This window comes from Leptidea sinapis, chromosome 6, assembly GCF_905404315.1.
Source record: "Leptidea sinapis chromosome 6, ilLepSina1.1, whole genome shotgun sequence".
NCBI lineage: Eukaryota > Metazoa > Arthropoda > Insecta > Lepidoptera > Pieridae > Leptidea > Leptidea sinapis.
In genome coordinates, this window is record NC_066270.1 from 14283413 (window position 1) to 14311105 (window position 27693).

The following is a 27693-nucleotide window of genomic DNA, read 5'->3' on the forward strand; positions in this document are numbered from 1 at the left end:
ATTTTGTAGTTTTTTGGATTGTTTTCTACTGTTCATTTATTTAAAATGATAATTCTCTCGAGTACCGTGCGAGCGCTCTTCCACTGATCTTGCAATGTCTTTGTTCAACTCTCAGGTTGTGGCTTTATCTACAGGATCTACTTAACAGTTCATAGCCTGTTCAACCCCAATATTTGCATATTGTCGCTCTTCCAAATAACATTTTTTTTATCTTAAACTCATGTTATTTATTATTTATGAACGTCACTCGAAGTGCGCTCGCACTGAACGCCAGAGGTCGCGGATTCATTCATCGGTCATAAATTTTGTTTTCAAATACTACTGTTTATTCTGTCATTTACTACTTTTCCATTTTTGAAGATACCTTTACAATATATTTTAATCGTTAATCTCATAATCGAAACATACATGGCTCACATACTAAAAAAACAGCTTTCTATCGAAACGTTTCCTGGAACACTTTTGATATTGTGTGTTTGACAGAAATCTAGTTAATTGACTAATTTTATTTGTGGCGGCGACGTGGGGTGGGTCGTTGCCGCCTTCACTATAATATATGGTATGGTGAATTGGCGGTAGGTACTTGTGGTGCCTAATACTTGTGGTAATAAAACACATTAATAATCAAAATATTTTATATTTATGCACAATAACTGATAAGGTGATATGTACTATGTCAGTAATCATAATGTTACAATAACTTCATCATTAAGTCTATAAGTACCTACTTCATAATAATAACAGGTCTTTTGTGTATCTCTTAGTTTAATTTGTAATCTAAGATAACTAACACGTCTAGATAGACTCTTGCTGTTTGAAAACCGATAAAAACAAGCCAGGAATATTAGTTAAGTGTGCGTGACAAGTTACGTCTTACACTCGCGAATTATATGACACTTTGTGTTACTGTGCGTGAATTTCTCAAAATAGAGGTATTTTTTAAATTCAATTTTTTTCGACGTTTTCACAGCTGTCAAAGTCTATTTAGTCATATATAAATGATCTAAGTTTCTATTATTGTTTGGCACTGCGCACGCTAGTGTTATACAACTATTTAAAACTGTTATTTAAAAAAAATATAATTTAATGAACATTAAAAAGATATTTCATTACATAATACATTAAGTAGTAGCCTTAAAATAATGTCATAATATTAACATTTAATCATTTCTAATTATATAAGTTATGTATTTATTTGGCACATAGGAAATATTTTGTTCCCATTAAGTATGCAATTAAAAATCATGAAAAATATAGTTATAAATATAAAATTTGAACATGATCAAGTTTCTCATTTTATTACTTAAAATTATAGCCTTATATGAACTTATTTTTATATTATCAAAAATAGTTTTATATAACATCGAAATTTTAATAAAAATTACATCACGGACTATTAAAAAAATAAGGACTCCGTGTCACCTTATATAACAGTGTAGCACCAAAACAAGGCGATTAACGTGTAAATACATAGCCCCACGCGCACACTTACAATACTACAGGCCGATAGGCGGCCATTATGAGAATTGTCATCGTCTGACACAGATCAGTTTGCGTCTCAATAAAATATTTTAAAACTGCCGTCGTGCATTGTGAGAAAGTGTAAAAACGATATGTGGCGATGTATGATTATTTAAGGGAGAAAAAAATATGTAACTAGTATCCCCCGTAACCGCACACACACTAGCATAACGGTGCTTCACTTGCTAATATCACGGCGCGGAGTCCTTCTTTTTTTACTCGTCCGTGCCAATAATAAAGAAATTTTGAAAAAGAGTTAAAACTATTATTATTATGTTTAAAAGACATACATAATAGATGTTATAAATCAATGACGTCCCATAGAACGTCATTGTTATAAATGGATAATTCACAATTTATTAAGATTTTAACAGAAGAATAAGAATATATTTTCACAATTGATACACTACGATTAATAATTCAGTCTTCTAGCCATATTTACCAACTATGTTATTTATGTTATGAAGGAATAATAGTTATGCTCAAAGGCACTGAAAAGAAAAGACTTAAAAAGCTTATTTATAACACAAAGCAAGGATGGATTTACGTATTTTATAGCTTGAATGTTTTTGGGTTTAAAAACACAATTAATTTAACATTTTTAACGTGATAATGTCTAATAAATGATGAACGCCCGCTGCATGCACAAAAAATGTCACGTTCCACATGATCGTGTGAGCGACAGAGCCGAACAAGCGATAGAGAGGCCCGAACGGCTCAAGCGTTCGGCTTTCGCATCTTGTTCTTTGATAATAAAAAAAAAATGCATAATAGTTTGTTATGTTTTTTAAAGTGATAAGCCTCACTTCTAGGATTAATTCACAAATAAAATTTGAAAAAAAAACCTTGAACGGTTAGCTCAGTTGGAAGAGCACTGGCACGGAACGCCAGAGGATGTGGGTTCGAGCCCCGCATCGTTCATAAAATTTTGTTTTCAGATTTTATTGGTGTAATGCATAATAAGTCATATTAAAACTTTGACTAATAAATTATTATGGATCATATTAACGATAGTATAAAAAGATATTTTCTTATGACGTTATCATGTAAAATTATTGCATGTAAACCGAATTTACAGACAAACAATTGATTTTTAACAAACTTAGAGCAGCCTAGCGAAACTCTCTAAGAAAAAAGCAATTCACTCTATTGTGTGAAACGTGCAGTCATTTACAGATTGACAGATGACAGCAATAATCTTGTAAAAAAAAGGACATATCTACTTTGTTATAAGCAACTGTTCGCTTTCAAACTTAGCTGGATTACACTGCGTCAGCAATCGCGATACTGTAATTATGGTCTAAGAGCCCGTGGATCCCAGACCTACGTCATTTTATAAAAGCTGAAAGTTTGTTAGCGCATGCTCCCAACACAGGTAGGAAAGATATCCAGTCAGTCAGACAGTCCATTATGGAGTTTGGGTTGCAGTGGCTTTGGCAGGTAAACGGTACTAAAGGTGTGTAAAATACCGTTCTAAATACATCAAAGAATAAAGTGCGATTTTTCGGTATTACCTTCAGAATATTATTAAAAATCACGTTATTCATTGCCAGACACTTACCATCGTGGCAACCCCTTGCCAGACACCCATAATGGTCACGAAATTTTAATTTTACTTACGTCATAGTATAAAAGCTGATTTTTATATATAATACTTAGGTAATAAGTAGATGATGTTTCCTCATTAGCCAGACACTTTTGATAGTTCCAACCCCTCTCCAGACAAACATTGTAAATCGTAAGAAGAGATTCGTGATTAGAATGACTTATACAAATAAACTTTTTGGCGCAGACTTATATAATTGATAGTCTATGTAAATTTTGAAAACATTCTAAGAAAAGACATTCGATGCTACAAGTACCTACAATTTTTAATTTATTCTGTCTGGTCTTCTGTAAGTTAATACCGAAAAATATCACTTTATTCTTTGATGTATTTAGATCGGTATTTTACACACCTTTAGTACCGTTTACCTGCGAAAGCAAACCAACTGAAACCCAAACTCCATAATGCATCATCGTTCTTACCTGTGTTGGGAGCATGCGCTGACAAACTTTCAGCTTTTATAAAATGACGTAGGTCTGGGGTCCACGGGCTCTTGCTCTATTACTATAACTCAAGCTTATGTCAAATCACTGCACGTTTTATACGAAACCAAATTTAAATTTTACAGGCTTTTAAATTTACATCCTCTTTGACTAAAAGCTTCAACAAAGAGAATTATTTAATAAGTCTACTCTAATTTGGCTCTCTTAATCTCCAAGAGTTTCATGGTATTCAGACACCAAAACATAGCTGATGCTACGTAGAATATTTGAAGAGCTGTCGTGGCGGGTGTTGGTGAGGTCACGTTTCTTGTCAGGAATGCCAGCACGGAACATCGCAGGACTTCCAATAGAGGCGCGTATTTAGAATTATCTAATAGCATTCCAATTATGGTGAGTGATGCCATAATGTAGACTACGAAGATAAGAACGGATATTGGAGTCATTCCCTGGAAAATAAAAGTATAAATTAAATTTTGTTGCCTTGTGCTTCCCAGGGCATAATAGAATAGGGTAGTCGCAGGCCCAAGGGCGTCTAAGAGCATTTACTAGTTGAAGGCTCCTTTGCACAGGATGCCTGCTAGATTATAGGTACCACAACGGCACCTATTTCTACCGTGAAGCAGTAATGTTTAAGCATTATTGTGTTTGGGTCTGATGGCCGCCGTAGTTAGTAAAATTACTGAGAAAATGTGTTTTTCCAAAAGTTTGAGCGGCACCGCATTGTAAAGGGCAGGGTGTATTAATAACCATCAGCTGAACGTCATGCGCGTCTCGTCCCTTATTGTCATTAAAAAAAACAAAATGAAATAGAAGGTTATGATAACATAACAAGAATAAAAAACAGAAAAAAATCTAAATTATTTCCATGTATAGTATAGGAAATGTAAACTAACAATTTAATAAATTTTAATGGCGGAAGATATTTTGCTATCAGTGTTTAGGCGCCGCTGTTGAAATGACCTTACAACAAAGTTATTATATAAATCGCTATTTATATAAATGTATAAGACTCAAAAAAAGGACGGTTTATATAAAGAAAAGTCAACAGATTGTAAATACGCTGTCATTTATTCAATATTCTGAGCGGCACTGCAATTTGTGCTTTCATTTTGGGTCATAAAACTAAAGCGGAACACAAGCACATGGGCAGCGAATGTGCCTATGTTAGGTGTTTTTTATGTTAAAAAGGGACGAGACGAGCAGGACGTTCAGCTGATGGTAATTGATACACCCTGCACATTACAATGCAGTTCTGCTCAGGATTCTTGAAAAATCCAGAAATTCTGAGCGGCACTACAATTGCGCTCGTCACCTTGAAACATAAGATACTAATATTACTAGCTACGGCCTTCAGAGCGAAACATAGTAATGCTTACACATAACTGCTCCTGAAATAGGCGCCGTTGTGGTTCCCATAATCTAGCCGGCATTTTGGGCAAAGGTAAAACACTTTAGGATGAATTTTGAATGTGTTAATGAAGACGAGTGATTTTTTTAAACCACGAGACAATATTCCAAGTACTGTTTAGTTCAGTTAGTTTAGTTACTGGTTGAATTGTCGGGGACCCAGTGCTCTGTGATGGGTTGGATCACGTCTTACGTAGAGACGTCTCTTCATTTTGAGTCTTCTATCGCATCTATCACGGGGAGTGTTCCAAAGAGCTGTTTCACCTGATTCCTGCTGCCAAATTCCACCTTCGCATGACACGCCACAAACTAGGATATCATCCCCACAATCTAGATGTGTGGCAATCCTCCACAGTGCTTTCTTTCACGTACTACTAACGTGCGGTTTTAAGGAAAGATACGACATGGATATCTTCAAAAAAAGCGCGTACACCTTCCTTAAAGGTCGGCAACGCTCCTGTGATAACTCTGGTGTTGCAAGAGAGTGTGGGCGGCGATGATCACTTAACACCCGGTGACCCGTACGCTCGTTTGTCCTCCTTTTCAATAAAAAAAGTAGTAGTTTTACTGTGGGAAAAGATACGTCTTCACAACGAAGTAATCGTGTTCACTGACCACAAAACGCATGGCCATATAAACTTACCATATATCTAGACGCAAGTTCAAAGAATCCATATAAAACAACAGCGTAGTGTAAAACTATGTAGACACTACACCAAGCTGGTAGAATGACGTCATATTTATCCCTTTGTTGAATCTGAAATGCAAATTATACTTTAGTCAATATAATATTCAGCAACACAATACTCGTTGGCACTCGAAATATCTGGATGTGAGAACAAAAAGTGTTTGACAAATATTATGGAAATATAATTACAGAGAACGGGAGACTTTTTCATGTATGGCGTCGTATTTGCTTATATTTTGTTTAGCTATCAATTTTCTACGGCATTGTACAACGCGTAAATGTAAATAAAATAAATATAAAATCTGACGACCTGTATAGCCGAGTGGTTAGCGATCTTACCTACTAAGCTAGAGGTCACGGGTTCGAATCCCGGGTAGGTGCAATCATTTATATGATGAATAGGGATGGAAGATCTTGTCATTAAACGGTGACAGCAAAGTGTCCGTAACTAGAGATACGTTATTGAAAACGGCCAATAGTGCAATGCTTTATGTCGACAGGTTATTGAAATGTAATTAAGCGCAAAAGGATCGATTTGTCTACCTCTACGGCCGTTCCCAATATTCAGTCTATCTCCGGTTGTGGCCTACTTGAGATAAAAATCGTAACTATCGTTGACTTCTCCGTCCCAATAAACTTATCGACGGTAACTCACCTTATCCGTACACGCTGTTTGTCAATGGTACGAAGTGTCAGATAGAAGTTTGTATCGAAATCGCAATTCACGCGTCGCAATATAAGGCGATAAGAATGACTTATCGGGTATATTGGGACAGCTTCAGATTATTGACAGCTAATTACTGATAGTAGAAGGTAGTAATTTATCTCTATCTATAGATAGTATATAGGGAACGGCCGTTAGAGGTAAATACTTTGTTTAAAATAATAACTAATTTTATTTACCAAATTACAAAGTCTCTTTATGTCGTCTATTACAATAATGATGCACGGCAAATAAAGAGTATTTGTGTACAAACTGAAGCCAAAGTGTAAATCCATTCAAATATTGGGTACCTCGGACCCAAGCATACCAAAATTCAAATTCAAATATTTTTATTCAAAATATGATGTGATATCACTTATTCAAAGTCAACAACTACCACCCATTTCAAAAAATATGCCTCAGACCTGAGAAGAACGGGCGCAATAAACTCAGCGGGCTCCCTTTTTTTTTAAATATAGTTACAAAGTAATATCGTACGATTAAATTATTAATAGCCTGAGGGTGGTTGCTCCATTCCCAATAAGTCGTATCATTAAGAACGTCATTTATGTTAATAGTAACCTTTATTTTATGGGATCTTGTTGTGAAGGCATATTCCCATATTCCCATTTACTTACTCGACTAAGCCGATTAATAGGCATTATAAGTTTATGTCTGTTCTGTAAAATATTGAGATTAAAAGAGAAATACATACATCTTCTTTCAACTGCTCATCTCCAAGTCTGTCAGTACCAGGCTCCCAACTTGGTCCCCAAACAACTGCCTTTATTTTGTTACCCCAATCCTCAAATCGACGGAATTTCTCGATAACATAACGAGTATAGAATACCTGAAATGTATTTAAAGTTTAAGTACATATATAACGTATTATGATTGGCCTTTACCAACCCCGGCTGGAAAACTTGTTTAGTTACCAATACAGCGGAGGTTTAAATAAAACAATTTTTTAGGATTAAGGGGCACATCCTTGAAAACGTGCTCTGGAAGGTCATGAGCCGTCGCCTTAACCAAAATAATATAAAATAAATAACTAAAATAATAAAAATGTAACTCTTACGCAAAATCTTATGTAAAATAACTTTTAAAAAGTGTTCTATTTAAATGTGTAAAACTCGCGTTATTCAAAGAAAGTACTATAGACGAGATTTTTATCCAGTAGTGGATTGCGAACTTAATCCGACATAAAGGGCCTACCATCACGGCCTAAATATGTAAAAAAAAATCCTGCTTTCGAAAAATACCTGTATATATAATAGTATGTACTTTGATTAACGCGTGTATTACACATCTATCTAAATAAAATTCTTTTTAAATAATTAAAGCGTGTGTAATTTAAAAATTTTATTTTTTTATTAGGTCAACTTAAGGATCAGGGATGCAAATACAGTTACAATTATATCACGTATTAATCCCTTAAAAAGTATTTTATTATAAAAATATAGTATTTTTACAATTTATTCGCTAGAATAATTTTCGTATAAAAAATATTTTTGGATAATAATAGATTGTTTGAAACGTAATAAGTAGTTTAAAACTAGTATAATAATATCACCACAAAATATTCGAATTATCTTACATTTAACAAGACGTAACTATATTATATGAACTAGCAGATAATGTTTGATGCACTTCATGATAAAACTAACTATGCTCAGTTTCACCTGCATAGAATCATTATTAAGACCTTAGATAATTTATACATCTATACAGAACCTTTTGTTGTTAGACAACGCATGAAAACAGGCCAAGTTTATTACTTAAGTGTGCAACTTGTTTTAGTTGATAAAAATAGAGGCTAGGGTGGCCGCTCTTTTTTTCGACGTGTTCGCAGCTGTCACAGTCTACCTAGGCGTATAAATTATATAAAATTTAAATTAAATTCCCTCATAGATTTTTGTCTAGCTAAAAATATCTTTCTGTTATTTTTGACATTCAATTTACGAGCATAGTTACGGCCTTAAAAAATAAAATAGACATAATGTTTTTACCATAAACCAAGAATACGCAAATTTTTTACAAATAGACATTTTGCATATTATGATTGGATTAATCGGACATATAAAGTTTCCCGCGTTTATTTGCAAGGCTGCTTGACATTCGGAAATCTTCAGAATTATCATTGTATTGACAGTGTTGTCAGCGATTTAGTCAACATTTTGCATATTCTTGGGTTATTATCAGTTTATACCAAGTTTATTTGTAAGGCTGTAAGTATATATAGCATACGGATCAAAATTATATTATTGTTACCTGTAAGTATAATGGGTTGAAGGATGGTTGATTGTAGATAAGGCCGTAGATGATTTCCACTTTATCTGTTTCAGGCCGGAATGTTCCAAATAGTCTGTCCCAAATGATGAGCACACCACCATAGTTCACATCTAAGCAATACTTGTTGCTGCCTGTGGAACAAAAAAAAAACAAATATTGTTATTCATTCAGTATTTTATAAATCACTATAATATTTGATTTTAAAACTTAATTAAGAAACTTATATCTGAGAACGAAAAAAAAAACTTTTTTATATTTTACGTTTTAGTGTCAGTTAATAATAATAATATATAAGCTATGCAAAATTTATATGGAACCAAATGGCATCTATTCTGCATCGAGCTAAAGAAGAACTACGTAAGTCGGATCATAAGTCTCAGATAAATTTGTACATACATAAAAAAAAATACCGATTGAATTGAGAACCTCCTCCTTTTTGAAGTCGTTTAATAAGTAATATCAGCATTTTTTATCCCACAGTTTTTTTTATCTTTTTTGTAACACTTTAAATAAAATACTTTTTAAAGTATTAAAACGCGTGTAATTGTAACTGTTTTTGTTACATAAGTTATTTGCGTAAGAGTTACATTTTTTATAATTTATCAATTTATAACGTAGTTAGTATTATTTTATCCTTACTTTTGCATGATCTCGTTTTTATACATCATGTAAAAGATTATACTTAAATACAAGGCATTTAGAATTTTTAAAAAGTATTTTATTGAATTTTTCCACAGTTTTTGAGATTTCAAAATTAATATTTATTTTATGCTGTAACCTGCTTGAGGGGGCTTTGTATTAAATTGACAAAATCGGTAAAATAGCTTAATTTTTTTGGCAAATAAAGTTTATTTTTATTGTTTGAATATTTTGACGAAACTAGGTATTTACAATTTATATTGTTTATGGTAGCTTTTAAAATAGTTTAAGGAGCTGTCAAATAAACCTCAACAGCTATTTATATTTCAATATGTATCATTAAAATATGTTGCAATTTATTTTCTTAAATATAAATAATTTTATTCGCCTCGTAGGTACGATAAGACACTGTAAAAATATGTTATGCTTTTTTCAAAGATTGCGCAAGCTTTGACAGTTTTTGTAGAAAATGTTGATTGAGAAAAGAATCAGGCATAGATTTAAATGTTTCAGTTTGAATCTAGAATGTACCTTATACATAAATAGATGATCCGAAGGACGTTGTTCTGTTCATAAGAAAAAAAAACACTCTTGCGGCTGGAATTTCGGAAAATCCGTTCATGGCTGACTTCTACTCGGCGAAAGTAATATTCCTAACAAATTTCAAGTTTCTATTATGTATATATAAGATACTAGCTGACCCAGCAAACGTTGTATTGCCGATATTAAAATCGCGATACAAAAGTAACTGTTGATCGTAGATGGGTGTAAATTTGAAGTTGTATGTATTTTTTAATGCTGACTCATAATCAAATAAATTAAAAAAAAAAATTTGGCGTGGACCACCCTTAACATTTAGGGGGATGAAAAATAGATGTTGTCCGATTCTCAGACCTACCCAATATGCGCTCAAAATTTCATGAGAATCGGTCAAACCGTTTCGGAGGAGTTTAACTACAAACACCGCGACATGAGAATTTTATATTTTAGACTAGCTGACCCGGCAAACGTTGTTTTGCCATTTAAAGTATAATTCACGCGATAGTTTTATAAGTAATAAAATATTGCCTATATTATAGCATTTACATCATTTTGTTCTATTGTCAATAGTTTTTGCAGCGCACGCAAAAATATGTTTTCGATTTTACACCTTGTGTTACAAAATAGCAATTTTATTACGGATCCCTAATTTTGAAACAAAAAAACATAGCCTATAGCCTTCCTCGATAAATGGACTACCCAACACTGAAAGAATCATTCAAATCGGACCAGTAGTACCAGAGATTAGCGCGTTCAAATAAACAAACAAACAAACAAACACTGCAGCTTTATAATATTAGTATAGATATATAAGAGAGCACAGCCCAAGTTTTTCAAATTAAACATTTACGATGGAATATTTTATAGACGTTGTCACTTAAGTATTCAAAAGTGATTTTCCCTAAAACAAGATTCTTCTAAGTCGTTACAACTTATTTAACTTCTTAAGTATTTAAATTTCTTAATAAGTGTCTGTCATTTGGTTACAAATGAAGACAACTTTAGAGACATTTATATAATGCCTAATAATCCTTCAATTAAGATATTAAAGAATAAATTATTTTAATTAATAAATAAACTCCGACACTCTAGTGAAATTACTGGGAAAATGAGACTTAGCATCTTATGTCTCAAGGTGACAAACGCAATAGTAGGGACGCTCAGAATTTTTGAGTTTTTCTGAGTGGCACTGCATTGGAACGGGCAGGGTCAATCAATTACCATCAGCTGAACGTCCTGCTCATCTCGTCCTTTAAGGCGACACTAAATGCCGGCGACCTTGAGCGATATGCGTTCACTGCTCCTAGGTAACAAAGCCAATATTTTCAAAATTCTTGCGTCGAAAATGTAACGTTTTAACAGGCGCAAACAGTTTAATTGCTTATCATTGATTACTAATCTGAATAAATGTACCAACACAAAAAAAGTAAAAGCTATAAGAACAACTTTTATGAATGTAGTATACTAAACAAATGCATCAAACCGAGAAAAAACTTGTTTAACTGCAAAGAAAATTGGTACTTCATAATAGCTCTGAAGTATTAAGTTTAACCAACAGCAAGCATTAGAAACCTACAAGTAAGATTTAAGGGTATGTGTAACAGCATAAAGTAGTGTTCATAGTCCCAAATGCTATATTTTTACCACAAAACTTGTCTAAAAACACCTTGTTTGTGTGTTTTGTGTTTACCCTTCGCCTTATACGAGAGGGGGCATTACGTTCCAGCGAGGTCCAGAGATATTGTGGCTGTGTAAGTACGCATGTGTGCCTCATCCCATATTTACACGTTCGTCCATCTATGTTCATTTGCTGGCCGCTGAAGTAATGTACTATAACCGAAACTATCGCTTGATGCAATTGCAATTTGAAACTAACCATGATGCACACGATGGTGGCTCGGAGTGTTGAGAACATACTCCAAAGGTCCAAGGCTTTTGATTGCCTCGGTGTGGATCCAGAACATATACAGGTAGCTGAACTGATGATGCATCACAAACTGTGCCGGCGGTATTGCGAGGGCTAACGGCAAGTAGAAAACCTGGAAGATAGAAACATCTTAATAAACAACTTGTTAGTACCTAGTGCGCTTTTGAATAAAATGGAGAAACACTAAAGCTGTATAACATATATAAGACCGTAACTCATACATCAACTTGTACATACTAACTGACCTGGCAAACATTTTTTTTTTATGAAAATAAGGGACAAGGCGAGCAGGACGTTCAGGTGGTGGTAATTGGTACGCCCTGCCCATTACAATGCATTGCCGCTCAGGATTCTTGAAAAACCCCAAAAATTCCGAGCGGCATTACAATTACACTCGTCACCTAGAGACATATGATGTTAAGCCTCATTTGCCCAGTAATTTACTAGCTACGGCGCCCTACGGCGGCAGTAATGCTTACACATTACTGCTTCACGGCAGAAATAGGCGCCGTTGTGGTTCCCATAATCTAGCCGGCATCCTGTGCAAAGGAGCCTCCCACTGGTGACCCCATTGTTTTGCCATATATATTAAGTATCCGCTTATCTCAGTTTCTTGGATGAATTATTAGTATTACGAATATATAAGTATGTCTTAGCCAATATACTATAGGTAAATAATCCCTTGCACATCTTACTATATATATATATATATATATATATATATATTTATATATATATATATATTTATTTCTATTGTGCGTCTGTTGTAACTTAACTCCTCCTAAACGGCTGATGGCTGGACCGATTTTAGTGAAACTTTCTGTGTGTCTTCAGGTGGATTCGAGAATGGTTTAGATTCACAATTGAACTACCTCTGGACCGATTTTGATGATATTTGTGTGTTCCAGTGAATTTGAGATTGGTTTAGATTCTCAATTCCGTCCATATAATATAATTCTCATGCTCATGTGTATGTTAGTGAATTCCTCCTAACGGCTTGACCGAATTTTCAAATTTAAGACGTGTTTACAGGACAACGTCTGTCGGGTCCACTAGTATTCTATGGTAAAGTATTATTCCAATCGGTGCAGCAGTTTTCGCAGTATAACCGAACAACTATCTCTCCATTTATTATATGAGGTGCCTTCATATTGAAATCACATACACTTTCCACACCTTAGGAAGGGAGCGACCTCACCCAGGCTATTAATTGAATACATTTTATTAAAAAAAAAAGGCCCCACAGACTTCGCGGCTTGTTCTCAGGTCAAAGGTATATCATTTCGAAAAGGTTGAAAAGTACGTTTAATAAGTTATTTAAACCCCTATTTTGAATTAAGATATTTAAATTTAATTACCCATGAGGCATTAATTTGCGTCATTGTATTAACAAATATCTAAAAGCAAAATGGCCACATATTAGGAGCAATATATTCTGGGTCACTTAAACAACTGAGGCAATTCACAACAAGTTTGTTAGAGCATTAAATTCAAAGTTGTTTTTGAATTTATAATCATTGTAATTACAAAGTTATAAGAGTTACCAGTTCTCTAATTTTATAGCAGAAAGTTTAAATTTAGAACAAAATATTACCGACCTGTCTAGCTTTACTCTTATTTACTTATTAGATGAGCGTAAAGGTTGTTTATTAGTTGGAAACAACAGAACTATAGCTAAGGGTAATAATATACATAAAATGTCTAGCATATTTTATAGATTATTCGAAATAATAGCGTAGTGTTGGTAGGCCCCCCACAAGATGGACCGACGATCTGGTCGAGATCGTCGGAGTAGGATGGATGAGGGCAGCGCAGGACGGATCGTCATGGCGATATTTGGGGGAGGCCTTTGTCTAGCAGTGGACGTCTTCCGACTGAAATGATGACCCATTAATAAATCCTTAGCACGTTGTTTTGGAGTATTTATACTTCACCAACAGTCATCAGATTTTTAATTAAAACCAAACTTTCAATATATTAATTATGAAGATAATAACTAATATTTTGGCCTGAACATCCCCCCCGCCTTTATTCTACTTTCACTAGAAGGTCAGTGTCCCTAAAAGCGTTACTTGTACAACTCCACCATATAAAATGATTTACTTTTTTACCAAGTCGGGATAAATACACTACCTATTATTTTTCTTAATTAGCACTTCTGAAATATTTTGGTACCATGACTTAGTTTCAAGCTCTCATCTTTTCGATTTATGTATATATATATATATATATATATATATATATATATATATATATATATATATATATATATTTAGAATTATATATATTTGGAATCCAAACATACACAACTTCTATTTATATTCAAATACTCACAAAGCCACACCATCCCTGCAGAACAGATTGTCTAATTCCAACTCCCATGTTGAAATCTTCCGACGTATGGTGTACTTGGTGTTGAGCCCAAAGGATGTGTACCTCTGTAACAGAAACATTTCTTAATTCTTAGATATCATAAAATTCAGTGTTTTTTTAAGATTTTTGACTTAATTTTACAGTTTTTCTGAAAAGGGATTGCCATAGAGCAGCACGTGAACAGAGTAACTGACGTAAACATTCAAAGCAATGCCCATGTGGGAGGCTCCTTTGCACAGGATGCCGGCTAGATTATGGGTACTACAACGGCGCCTATTTCTGCCGTGAAGCAGTAATGTGTAAACATTACTGTGTTTCGGTCTGAAGGGCGCAGTAGCTATTGAAATTACTGGGCAAATGAGACTTGACATCTTATGTCTCAAGGTGACGAGCGCAGTTGTGGTGCCTGTCAGAATTTTTGGGTTTTTCAATAATCCTGAGAGGCACTGCATTGAAATGGGCAGGGCGTATCAATTACCATCAGCTGCACGTCCTGCTCGTCTCTGATTTTCACAAAAAATTGTACATAGTGTCAAATGTAAAGAAGATTCAAAATAATTCGTGTTACAGAATTTTCGACTTAGGCTGGTTTTATATGTAAAAAATCATGCAGGCATTTAGGTTTATTTCATCGAATTTTGATGTAGTAACGGAAAAATATGATATTAAACAGCTTTTCAGTAATTACTAATGACATCGATTTAAAGAGTAAAGTTATGATTTTGAGCAATATAGGTTTTTGGCCTTCATAACATTGGAGGGGAATGAAACGTTTTTTCGAACTTATGGAGGCCTTTGACTTGACGATGTACGACTAAAAGATGTTTTGCTGTTTAATTAATAAAAGGGTTGAATTGTCTGGTACTATAATAAGGAATTAGATTTCAAGAGTTGTTTAGATTCGAATACGTGGCGTATATTCGAAGCAGGCGATTAACAACTTATATTCGGACAATGTCGTTGTGAATAAATTTACCCTATTTATATGCATACTATGAAATATAATATCAACCATCAATGGTTGGCTATTTGATCGATCGATGAAAAAGTTTTAAAGCTAATAGAACACTTTCAAATTCTGACAACTGTTTCAGAAAAGTTTACAGAATTTTGAAGGGAACTGTTTTTTACGCGAGTTGAGGAGATTTTGTAGGTTTTGAGCAATCTATTTTGTAGGTATAAATAATACAGGACGAGTTATTACGAAATACTCATTCGGGGAAATTAAGACAGTGCAATCAAGCAGAGTGAAAGAAAAGAATAAAAGAAAATACATATATACATACTTAATAAAAATAAAAAAAAATTTAACAAATAAACAATCGACTTCAAAAACACTATTCCAAAACAATAGATATAATATGCACTAAAAAGTATAAAAATAATTGCGTTTTTTTTAATTAATTAATCTAATTCTAGTTATGATTATTGTTATTTTTGAAATTAAATTTAGAACAAAAATATTTGAATTTGAATAAGATAGACATACCATGGCAGGCTCTGTGCATCCAATAGTAACAGAAGTCAACTCCTAGTGCAGCCATGTACCACGTGAGCGTGTTATCCCACGGCAAATCTATCAGTCTGTAGTTACTATAGATCCACATGTAAAGATACGACTCCGCTCCACGCCATACCAATCTAGAACAAAATTAAAGATATTGAAATTACAGTTTTAGGGAAATCGGCGGCATCTAGAGGAAATTTCGATCAGGGATCATTTAATATTATTGTATTGTTTGACAAATTACAAATGCCATAGAAATAAGTCTTGATGTGTTTATAGATGGAGTTTGATCAGCTCGGTGGTTAAAGAGTTATGATATAGAGGTAACTGCTTCCGAAATTAATTGGGTCGGTTTTGCGAGCAAAATTGCCACACAGCTTTTTCCGGAAGTTCAGTACTTTAGTGTAATGTTCACACGTTTCTCAGAGTGACTTTATGTTTGCTAGAATATTTCACATTGGTCGGCCACTCCAGTATATAATAGGATAGGCCCCCTAGATAATAGTAGAGTTACACCGTTGACAGAGGTAACCATTTTCTATGATTGGTGACACTAAGTTTTTCAACTGTCTCAAAAACTTGTGAACGTTGTTATATGCAGTAGTTTCTTTGTCTTTACAGAGTCAGAAAATGATGAAGTTCACCGTTTCGAGTGCTACCAAATCTTCTGGTGTGGAGCTGCCTGACGACGTGATGAAGAGTTTCATGGCCAACTCTGAGAACGGATCTCCAGAATAAGAAGACTTAATGAGCACAAATATGGCCTTCTGTTAGGAAAAGCCGTGATGAAAGTGACATGAGATGTCTCCCCTCAAAAAAAGGCGTCGACACTTTTGCTTCAACCGTTGACGAGTTAGGGCGTTACTCTGTCCAATTTTTGTTCAAATATTAAGTTGTCGTAGTCTCATTATTGTTAGAAGCTTAGTATATTGATTTCGTATGTATCATATTTTAATTTTACAGTTAATTATTTAGAAGTTAGCTTGTTTGTGAATTTTTGGTAGATGGTATTAAAGTTTATTATAAAAAATCAATTTTGATCTTATTTGCTAAATAATAATATATTAAATAATCTCTACAGCATGTAGGCCATGCCTTAATTAAGCTATTAAATGAACAAATCCTATGTGAAAAGTGATTTTAATTATTATAATACTAGGAATAAGGGATTGCTTGTAACTTATTCTAGTAGGCTTCATAAGATACATAATAGCTTTAAGGGTGAATGTATACACTTTTATAATAAAGTCCCAGCCACTGTTCTGGCATTATCTATAAATAAATTTAAATGTTTTATTAAAAAATGGCTCTGCCTGTCCTACTACTCTACAGCTGTAAGTCCTACTACTCTACAGCTGAATATCTAAGTGATCCGACAGCCTCAAACCAGATTATGATTATTTAATAGCAATAGCAACGACAGTATAATATCATATATTTCATTAAAAAGAGCGTAAAAAAATGCTGGGAGAGTTTCTTGCGCCGCTTCTTCTCTCTCAGAGCGCCATTTGTTTAGAAATGACATCAAAAAGAATTCTTAAGGAATCAATTTTGAGAAAACATACGCTTTTTATACCTTTTAATCGCATATAGTTGTAACATCCCGACGATGTATAGAAATGTATATTATGTGAAATATAATCTTTGATCAAACAGTAAGTTGATCTGTAACTGTATACCCATAAACGTCATCAGTTAATTGATATGTTTGTTTAAGGTTAATAACATTGTTGTTACTGCTTGTTACTAATAATGACAAGTAGGTCTAACTCCTATACTATATGGAAAAGTTTGTTGATGTTAAAATTAAGTAGTAATTTTTTTATGCTTTTATTTTACTAGCCTGTCGGATCCCACTGCTGGGCAAAGATTTCCTCTGCTTTATCCATTTATTGCTGTTATGTACCAGCTCCGACCACGACTATGACTATAATAAGAAGTCATCCAGATCGTCAAGCCATCGTTTTCGGCGTCTGCCTCGACGTCTTTGCCCGTCCTGAGATACCCAATGCGTGAGGACCTGTGCCCTTCGGTCGGTGTGTATTCGAGATACATGCCCAGCCCAGTTCCACTTTAGCCGTTTTTTTCCCACATCAGCAATGCCTGTTCTAGTTCTCAAGTTTTCGTTGGTGCGGCGCAGTGGTGCTTATATATACATAAATAAAATCACGCCTCTTTCCCGTAGGGGTAGGCAGAGACCACTTCTTTCCAGTTGCTACGATCCTTACATACTTGTTTCGCTTCGTCCACTTTCATTATTCCTTTCATATATGCTCTCCGGTTTAGGGTACTCTTGACCTGGCCTTTTTTCAAGACGTCCCTGATTTGATCTTGAAACGTCCACCTAGGTCTACCCCTTCCAACACTTTCATTCACACTGGCCTTATACACTTTCTTCGTCAATCGTTCTTCATTGATTCTCTCGACATGTCCAAACCATCTCAGCATCTGGTATTATTACCCTTCTAATACCTATTAATAATCTAATAGCATCACCCCTTGTGAATAATAAATGAGGCTAGTAAGTGCTACTTTATTATTTTAACATGTTCGATGTATATTGTACAAAAATACTGTATATTTTGTTATATTCAAAAGATGAGCTGGGAGTTTCATATCGGTTCATGTCAAAGCTCCTTTACGAACCGATGTAGAGTCATTACGTAATAAATTTATACCAAAAATTATATATTCGCTTTACCTGTAATTTCTATACCCTATACTCTATTTCACGTTGCCATTCTAACAAGCGCTATTATAATATTGACACACTTTTTACACCAATTATCTTGCCCCAAATTAAGCATATACTCGTGTAGCCTGTGTTATGGGTTACAAGACAACGATATATTTAATACAATATACTTACTTAAACATACATAAATTCATATCAACATACATAAATACATTTAAACATCCATGACTCGGAAACAAACATCTATATTCATCATATAAATGCTTGGACCTACCGGGATTCAACCCGGGACCTCTAACTTAGTTGGTAGGATCGCTAACCACTCGGCTATACAGGTCGTCGCTATTGTATTGCCGCTCAGAATTTTGTGTTTTTCAAGAATTCTGAGAGGCACTGCATTGTAATAGGCAGAGTGTATCAAATACTATCAACTGAACGTCCTGCTCGTCTCGTACCTTCATAAAAAAACTACAACAAATAATCATTATTTGAGGCGGAACATATAACATAATAGACTGTTAACACGACTCTTAATATAATCATCCGCTAAGTCAATGTACGTATCAACATATATTTATCTGTTCGTAAGTGAATCTGTGGTCACGGGCCCTCAGCAAATGTCATAAGTCACAGATTAGATAATACTCAACATAGTAAACGCAATAATTATTTTAATTAATATTATAATTCCTGCTCAGTTTGTAGTCGTATTAAAATACCATTCTTTTGAAGTTATACTTCTTTAGGCGCGTTATGAATAAATTATCGGAGTGAAATATTAAGATGCGTGCGCATCATTGTAACACAAAAGTAACAGGTTGAAGTTGGTTCCTAAAATTTTCTGACGTTTGCGTGTTTTTTTTTTTGGTTTTTTCGTCCATTATTAGGACAGGCAAATGGTTCAAGCCCATACAGTCGTGTTCATTATTTAATAATTGTCAAAGCCATCTTTGCAAGATTTTTCAAAATTGTTCTTTCTAAAAACGTAGAATAGCACGAGGAATAAATCATTTAAATGATTTTTGCTTCGTTAGGCCAAAGAAGTATAACTTCTTGCTTGCATACATAAGTACAGACACACTTTTTTTTTAAATATAATAACAGCTGTTAATTTAATTAGTCAGATCTTGTTATTCTTTGAATTCGTTAGTGATTAAATTATTTTGCAATGCGTATAATCCTTTTCTCGAAGTAGTAGAGGCCATTTTCGAAAACTTCGCTGTGGATAAAACTAGAAGCTTAATTTTCAGTAACCAAGCAGACATTGTATAAACCCAGTATATTTCGCATTTCATTCAATTTAAATCAGTAGTTTAAGAATTATAACTAGTCAAAGTTTCTTAATATTGTCACTCACTGACTGACTGACTGACCGATCATCATATGTTTAAGGTACTCCTACCAGACAAAGAAGCTTCAAATTTCGGTCCAGTTTTCTAGATATACTAACTGCATAAATAACTTTGTAAATTCTTTAACCGTAAATAACTTTGTATTGACATATATAATACTTATATGAAATTAAAAGTTATTTATGCAGTTAGTGTTTGTGTTGCAAGTTTAAGTGTCACTTTCGCCTAAAAAACGAAACCACTGAAATATTTGCATGTCTGACAAGACGAAAGGTGCCTACTCTTAAATTTATAACAACTTTATTTGTGAATGTTTCTGGCAAATAAAGAACTTTGACTTTGAATTGACTTGACTTTTGACTTTGGCTTTGAATAGTTTTTAATGATAAATTTGAAGGTCCAGTTTTTTTCGTATTTTATTACAATTATAATCATGATGGTAAATATATTAAGAATCATATAGCTGATTAGATAACTTATACGACTAGATAGAGTCGTGACAAGCTACTCGCGATTTACATGACACTTTGTGTTAGTGCATTGCTCAAAACAGAGGTTAACTCTAAACTCAATTTTTTCGACGTTTTCATAGCAGTTCTACCCTTTTTTTAAAATTAAGAAACGAGCAGGACGTTCAGCTGATGGTAATTGATACGCCCTGCCCATTACAATGCAGTGCCGCTCAGGACTTTTGAAAAACCCAAAAATTCTGAGAGGCACTAAACTTGCGCTGGTCACCTTGAGACATAAGATGTTAAGTCTTATTTGCCCAGTAATTTCACTAGACGTATAAATATTCCAAGTTAAAATCATTCAAAAACATTATTTATAAGTCTAAAAGATCTTGAATGCAACTATTTTTTACATAACATAGAGCTGGATATAGTTTTAATTATAATTTATTATTTCACTATTATGGCTCTATAAAATGCGAGATGCTTCCATCACAATTTATAGCCCGTCTCAACTGTTAGAAGGCTCTGAAATGTAGGTCAATATAATATATATATTTTAACTATGTTTATCATATATAATTATGCTGTATGCAAGTATTAGGTAATAATAATTTAAACTCATGTTTCTGCAAGAAGTACATGTCAATTACTTCGTAAATAGTTACAATATTGAAATATCTCCCATTCCATAACTTACTTAATCGAACTCATATATTGTATGCAACACCTTTCTAACTAATATTTTATGTATATTACTCGCGAGCTCAACTTTTTACGAACATAATGTGGTAAATTCAATAATTTAAAAGAAATGTATATAGTGACGATTTTAAGAGTTTAGTTTGCCTATTTGAAGTTTATTTGACTTTGACATATATATAATTTAACATACAACTATTCTACAAATCGTCTCGTTATTATCATTACCAAACTTTTTAAACAGTTTTATGATTTATATTTTTTTTTGGCTATATACATTCGTAGCATGATTATGACTAAAGATTGCCCACATTTTATTTTTTAAGCCCACGGACGAGTAAAAAAGGAGGACTCCGCGTCGTGATATTAGCAAGAAAAGCACCGTTATGCTAGTGTGTGTGCGGTTACCGGGGATACTAGTTACACAATTTTTTCTCACTTAAGTAATCATATATGGCCACAAATACTTATATAGTATTGTTTTTTACACTTTATCACAACGCATGACGGCATTTTTAAAACATTTTATTGGGACGCAAACTGATCTGTGACAGACGATGACAATTCTCACAATGGCCGCCTATCGGCCTGTAGTAGTGTAAGTGTGTGCGTGTAGGCTATGTATTTAGACGTTAGTCGGCTTGATTTGATGCTACACTGTTACGTAAGGTGACACGGAGTCCTTATTTTTTTACTAGTCCGTGCTTAAACCATGGGAATAAAATGTGAAGATGTATAATTTAAATGTGTACATTAAACAATGTTTTTTTAAATTGTCATAATTTTGCTCAATCTGACATCATTATATTATTATGGTCGTACAATAACCATCAACATTTTTTCAGCCTTCATATTCAGTAACCTATTGAGTAACCAGTAAAAGAGACATCTCAGGGCCGACGCCGCAATTAATGGTGAGACCTAGACAAAGGTGGTTGGTGGGGTTTTTCAGGGACCTGGTAAGAATGGAAAAAAAAGGGAAGGCTTTTGGCCAGCCGAGGGAACCTTATGGCTATGAATAAAATGATAGTTGCTAACAAGAAATCGATAAAAATGTGTTAATTCCTATTATAATAATCCTTAATAATTAAGAAATATTCAAATTGTCTTTATTAGTATTTAGCCTGAATCCCACTATCCACATTAATGCGACTTATAAATTCATGAACTGGAGACTTTTATCTAAACAACCTATTAAAAAAACCTGTAGGTTATGGGTACAGATTTCATACAAAGTTACCTATTCATTATATTTCATGCAAGGAAATAGCCGTACATACTTCACATTTAAAAAAGCGCGCGTCACGCACCGCGCATGCGCAATTTTAATGGCTGACAGGGCGCATACGCGATAGACAAGACACTAGACAGTTCTCGTTTAAACGTTCGTGCTATCTTTTGTGCCGTTTTCACAAACTAGCACTCATTACTTGGTAGTCGCATAAATAATTATTCCAGCGCCATTTTTGTTTTTTGTCGAATCTAAATAAATGTATTTTCATTTATTTCATGGCCACTGTAACGTTGGTTCTGTCTATTGTGCCATTTTCATAAACTAGCACTCACTACCAATAGTTGCATAAATAAGTATTCCCGTACAAATGTTATCTCATCGCTAAGGTATAGTCGTTAGTTAATTATAAACAGGTTCATGTTAACTGCATACTGATTATAGGATGTTTCTTGAATGTTCTATTTGACTATTAATAAGAAATTAGCGCAATGGCTTATTTAATTGAATTACTTAAATATTGTTTCCAAATTTTGCCTTGAATTTAATACAGGACGTTTTGATATGCTATGCATTTATTTTTAATCATAATTAACTTTCCTACTATTCCACAGCCGAATATCTAAGCGATCGGACTAGGTTATGATTATTTTTTAGCAATAACTTTTGTAATAAATGTATATTTTATTAAAAAGAGCGCAATAAAGGAACGCTGGTAGAGTTTCTTGCGCCATTTCTTCTCTCTCAGAGATCCGTTTATTTTCGAAGCGGTGGTAGTGTTTGAATTGACATCAAAAATAATTCCAAATGAATCAAGTTTGAGAAAAATAAATGTCTTTTATGCTTTTATTTTACGTCTAGATAGACTAAGACAGCAACAGTGAAGACGTCGAAAAAAGTAGCGGTGAACTGTTAACTCAATTGTCAGCAAATCACGCACACTAACACAAGTGACATACCTATCACGAGTGTAAGACGTAACTTGTCATGCTCACTAAAGTAATAAACCTGGCCTGTGCTTGCCTCAGAGCAAGAGGCTCTATCTAGACGTATGAATTAGCTAAGGCTGAATATAATGAATTACGTTTCCTATTATTATGTTTACTTTTCGGTCAATACGCGTTTGAGAGAGTTGTCATGGTTGACATGTTCGTATGTGATAACTTGCATGCCAATTCTGTTGATAATGATAGTTACAGTGATTGCCCGTTGTGTCCTACACCAGACTGTAATTTGGATATTTTTAAATTAAAATTGAAAAATATTCAAAACACGATGTGAAATTACATATTGAAACTCAAAAACTATCACCTTTTTGCCTCAGACCTCAGAATAAAAGGCGTCTTCTTCTTTTTTGAACAATATTCGATACAATCAAATTTGTTATTTAAATAGACTGACAGCGGTCGCTCTATTCCCAATCTATGGTTTCATTAAGAAAGTCGTTTATGTGACAGTATGCTTACATCTTCACTGCATAAGCGTTTACTAAAAATTCTTTCTAATTTCGTAATCCATTTGTTTTGATAATTTTCTGGGATCTTGTTGTAAAAGCATTTACATCGCCCCACAAAAGACTTACTAACGGCCGTTATCAATAACCTATCTATCCTTAGTTTAACTTCCTAGAGGTAGACAAATCTATCCTTTTACGCTTAGTTACATTTCAATAACCTATCGACAGATAGCATTGAACTATAACTATATTGAACATAACTATGGATAGATAAGATTTTGTCAATTAACGGTGATAGCAATATATCCGTAACTAAAATACGTTATTGAAAACGGCTGTAACTCGACTTAGCCGAGTAGTAGGCATAATAAGTTCGCTCATATATTATTTGAATCCCATAATATATCCAATATTTATTTAAATACCAAACTTCTTCTGATCAGGGTTGGTATTACCGCCACCATTCAGTAGCCAGTGCCTCGTCAATCAAGCAGGGCGACCGCTTTTAACTTTTTTTCATATTTAATTGTTACATATTATTATATTGCAATAGTACCTAGCATTAAATTCTATAAATATAGAAATATGTTATTAATGTAAAGTTGATGATCCAAATATTTTTTTATGACACTAAGGGACGAGACGAGCAGGACGTTCAGTTGATGGTAATTAATACGCCCTGCCCATAATAATGCAGTACCACTTAGGATTCTTGCAAAACTCAATAATTATAAATGGCACCACAATTGCAATCGTCACCTTGATACATAAGATGTTAAGTCTCATTTGCCGAGTAATTTCACTAGCTACAGCGCCCTTTAGACAGAAACATAGTAATGCTTACACATTACTGCTTCAGAGCAGAAAAAATAATCTAGCCCACATCCTGTGCAATGGAGCCTCCCAATAAATAAGTGTATAATAAATAAAAGAATAACACTTATACATTCTTGCGTGCGTATTTGTGATATAAATAACATGAAGTGAGATTTATGTATAAAATTAAACGTTTGATAGTTGAAAGTTAAATTCCCTTGTCTCAAAGCTTTAGAAACTAGTTTAAAAAAGCAAAGAGTGCTTGTTGCGAAGTACCGCCGTAAGAGCCCTTTAAAGTTCATCGAAGGAGAAAACTAACGACTTAAGCAGGTTTCGTCTACCTGAACAAACTTTGTACTTAATTGGATCAGTACTAGTAGATTAAGGTTTGTCCTTTGACCCCAGTTATATAAAAAAATATTTCACGTATAAGTGTTTTGGCTTTGTGATTGAAATAGAAAGATATACCGGAATAATATAGTGATGCTAATGGAAACATAAAACATCAATTTTAATATAAAATTGATAAAGTACCATTAATGTCCCGGACGAACACTGCACATCTTAGGTATAACTTATTTTACCATTAATTGTTATAAAACTTCAAATATTTTTATTTATAATTAAGTTATTCTAATCACATGCATACGAAAACAAATGCCTCGGATAAGTTTCTTAATTATTAATACTAGAACATAATTTAAAAAGTGTTTCGGGATTAGTGTAGTCAAAAGCCATCGGAAATTGACGATTTTATAATATGTAGCAATAAATTGATAAGGATTAATATCGTATTTGTGTAAACAGCTATTAAAATCCGCTTTAAAATTACCCATTTTTAAAGTATTAAAATGGCTATAAATATGTTATCCTTAAGAGATAGACATATGCCACTTTTCTGTAGATCTATTTAAGATACACAATAATTACACCATACTTTATTTTGTTGTATCTCATTGGGTTTAGACAGCGATTTGTTGAAAGCTCCCAAACGGCATATTATTTCTTAGGACACCTCCAACAAATATCGTTGACGTGTACAAAAAAGTATACAAAACCTTTACAATTAATATACTAAAAACCTTCCTTGAGGATCACGTGTCTATCTATGTGTGAAAACAGCATGAAAATCGGTGCTGCAGTGCTTGAGTTTATCGCGAACAGTCAGACGGACATACGAGGTGGTGGACTTTGTTTTATAATATGTGGTGCTTAGATCATTTGAGTTTAGAGCTAACCTCTATTGTGAGCAATGCTCGCACACTAACAAAAAGTGTCATGCAAATCGCGAGTGTAAGACGTAGCTTGTCAGGCACACTAAACTAATATTCCTGCACTGTTTTTAACGGTTTTCTAACAGCAAGAGACTCTATCCAGACGTATAAATTATCTAAGATGTAGTGATTTATTAATACCCCTTTCTAAAGGCACCGTTGCTAGTGAAATTACTGGGCAAATGAGACTTCTTAATATGTCTCAAGGTGACGAGCGCAACAGAACTTTCGGGTTTTACAAGAATTCTGAGTGGCACTGCGTTGTTGAGCAAAGCGTATCAATTAACATCAGCTGAACGTCCTGCTCGTCTCGTCCCTAATTATCATAAAAAAAATTGAAAAACTCTTACCTTCCACACTCCTGAAATATTCCATGAGATATGCTGGTCATTCCATCATTGAGCCGGATGCCTCTTTTCCCCTTTAATCTTAGCACTATGTGTTCTATTATCATAAATAATATGAAGTATGGATATGACTGCAACAAAAAATCAACCAATTAAATTATATTGAAAGGACTGTAGGAAAATTACACCAAGGTGGGGTCATGATTCACTTTTGTCGATAGTACAATCGGCAGATATTTTTTTTATGACAATAAGAGACGAGCAGGGCGTCCAGCTGATAGTAATTAATACACCCTGTCTATTAAAATAATATAAAAAGTACCGCTCAAGATTCTTGAAAAAACCCTTAAATTCTAAGAGACACTACAATTGCGCTCGTCACCTTGAGACATAAGATGTTAAGTTTCACTTGATACTTCAGACCTTAAGACCGAAACACAATAATGCTTACACATAACTTTTTCACGACAGAAAAAGGCTCCATTGTGGTACGAAAACTCTAGCCGGCATTCAAATCAAATCAAAATAACTTTATTGATGTAGGTCACGGAAATGACACTTATGAATGTCCAAAAAATATTTTTCTTATTGAATCTACCGCCACTTCGTAAAGGGTTGAGCTAATGAGAAGAAGTAGCAAGAAACTCATTGCCACACTTCTAAATCAAGATTTACATTTCCATCGATTTACAAATCATTTCAATTACAATATAATATGTAAAATTATGCAACAAACATACTGTGCAAAGGAGCCTCCCACTCCCATCTTTTTATGTTACACAATTAAAAATACAATTATTTAATGTCTATCAAAAGATAACTGAGTCGTGTTAAAGACCAACTGTTCTGTGGAAACATATCCCATAGAAATATACCCTTGATTGAATTGAAACATAGCCTTAATTGAAGTGAAATCCAATATTTGGGTCAATATTTGGTTATCTTTCAAATGTGTTGGCCATATTTCATTGGATACGTTTGAGGCTATGTTCCGGGATTTCCAGTAGATATTTGATTGCAGTAGATAGTAATTGATATTTGATTGTTTGGAATTATTAAAAATAAGATACATAATAGCTTTAAGGGTAAATGTATACACTTCTATAATAAAGTCCCAGCCACTGTTCAGACATTATCTATAAATAAATTTAAATGTTTTACAAAATAATGGCTCTGTCGTAAATCCTATTACTCTACTGCTGAATATCTAAATGATCGGACAGCCTGGGACTAGACTGTGATTATTTTATAGCGATAGAAATGACTGTACACTATTGTATTTTTATTGAAAAGAGCGCAAAAAAAGAATGCTGGGAGAGTTTCTTGCGCCGCTTCTTCTGTCTCAGAGCGCCAATTGTTTCTGAAGCGGTAGTAGTATCTAGTAGTTATTAGAAATGACAACAAAAAGAATTCTAAAGGAATCAATTTTTAGAAAATAAATGCCTTTTATGCCTTTTATTAACGTGTACGTAAGAAGGGAACCATTTTTTTTCATACGCCACTAAATGCATAAGAAACTGCTAAAAGTTACATTTTTTATACGTGCGTGAATTACCAAGCTACTCAAATAACTTTATTGTGTAAACTACTTAATTATATCCATAGCCATATTTCCTATCATCCACTGTATTGAATTTAATTATATTATTATATCAAGCCATACACCTTGACCCATCACATAACTCAAATATTACTTCGTCACCTACTCTGTGAAAATTTATT

At 33.8% G+C, this 27693-nt stretch overlaps 1 protein-coding gene across 1 annotated transcript in view; it reads right to left on the reverse strand.

Moving 5' to 3' along the window:
* Nucleotides 1–621: 621 nt before the first annotated feature.
* The window catches only part of LOC126965034 (alkylglycerol monooxygenase-like), a 49050-nt gene continuing 21978 nt past the window's right edge, over nt 622–27693 (reverse strand). The window contains exons 3-10 of the mRNA XM_050808461.1: nt 25975–26102; nt 15629–15780; nt 14101–14204; nt 11716–11878; nt 8640–8791; nt 7084–7218; nt 5621–5734; nt 622–4016 (exon numbers count right to left, since the gene is read on the reverse strand). Of these exons, the coding sequence (XP_050664418.1) occupies nt 3756–4016; nt 5621–5734; nt 7084–7218; nt 8640–8791; nt 11716–11878; nt 14101–14204; nt 15629–15780; nt 25975–26102 (1209 nt within the window). The 3' untranslated portion in view covers nt 622–3755. The remainder of the gene's footprint in view (nt 4017–5620; nt 5735–7083; nt 7219–8639; nt 8792–11715; nt 11879–14100; nt 14205–15628; nt 15781–25974; nt 26103–27693) is intronic.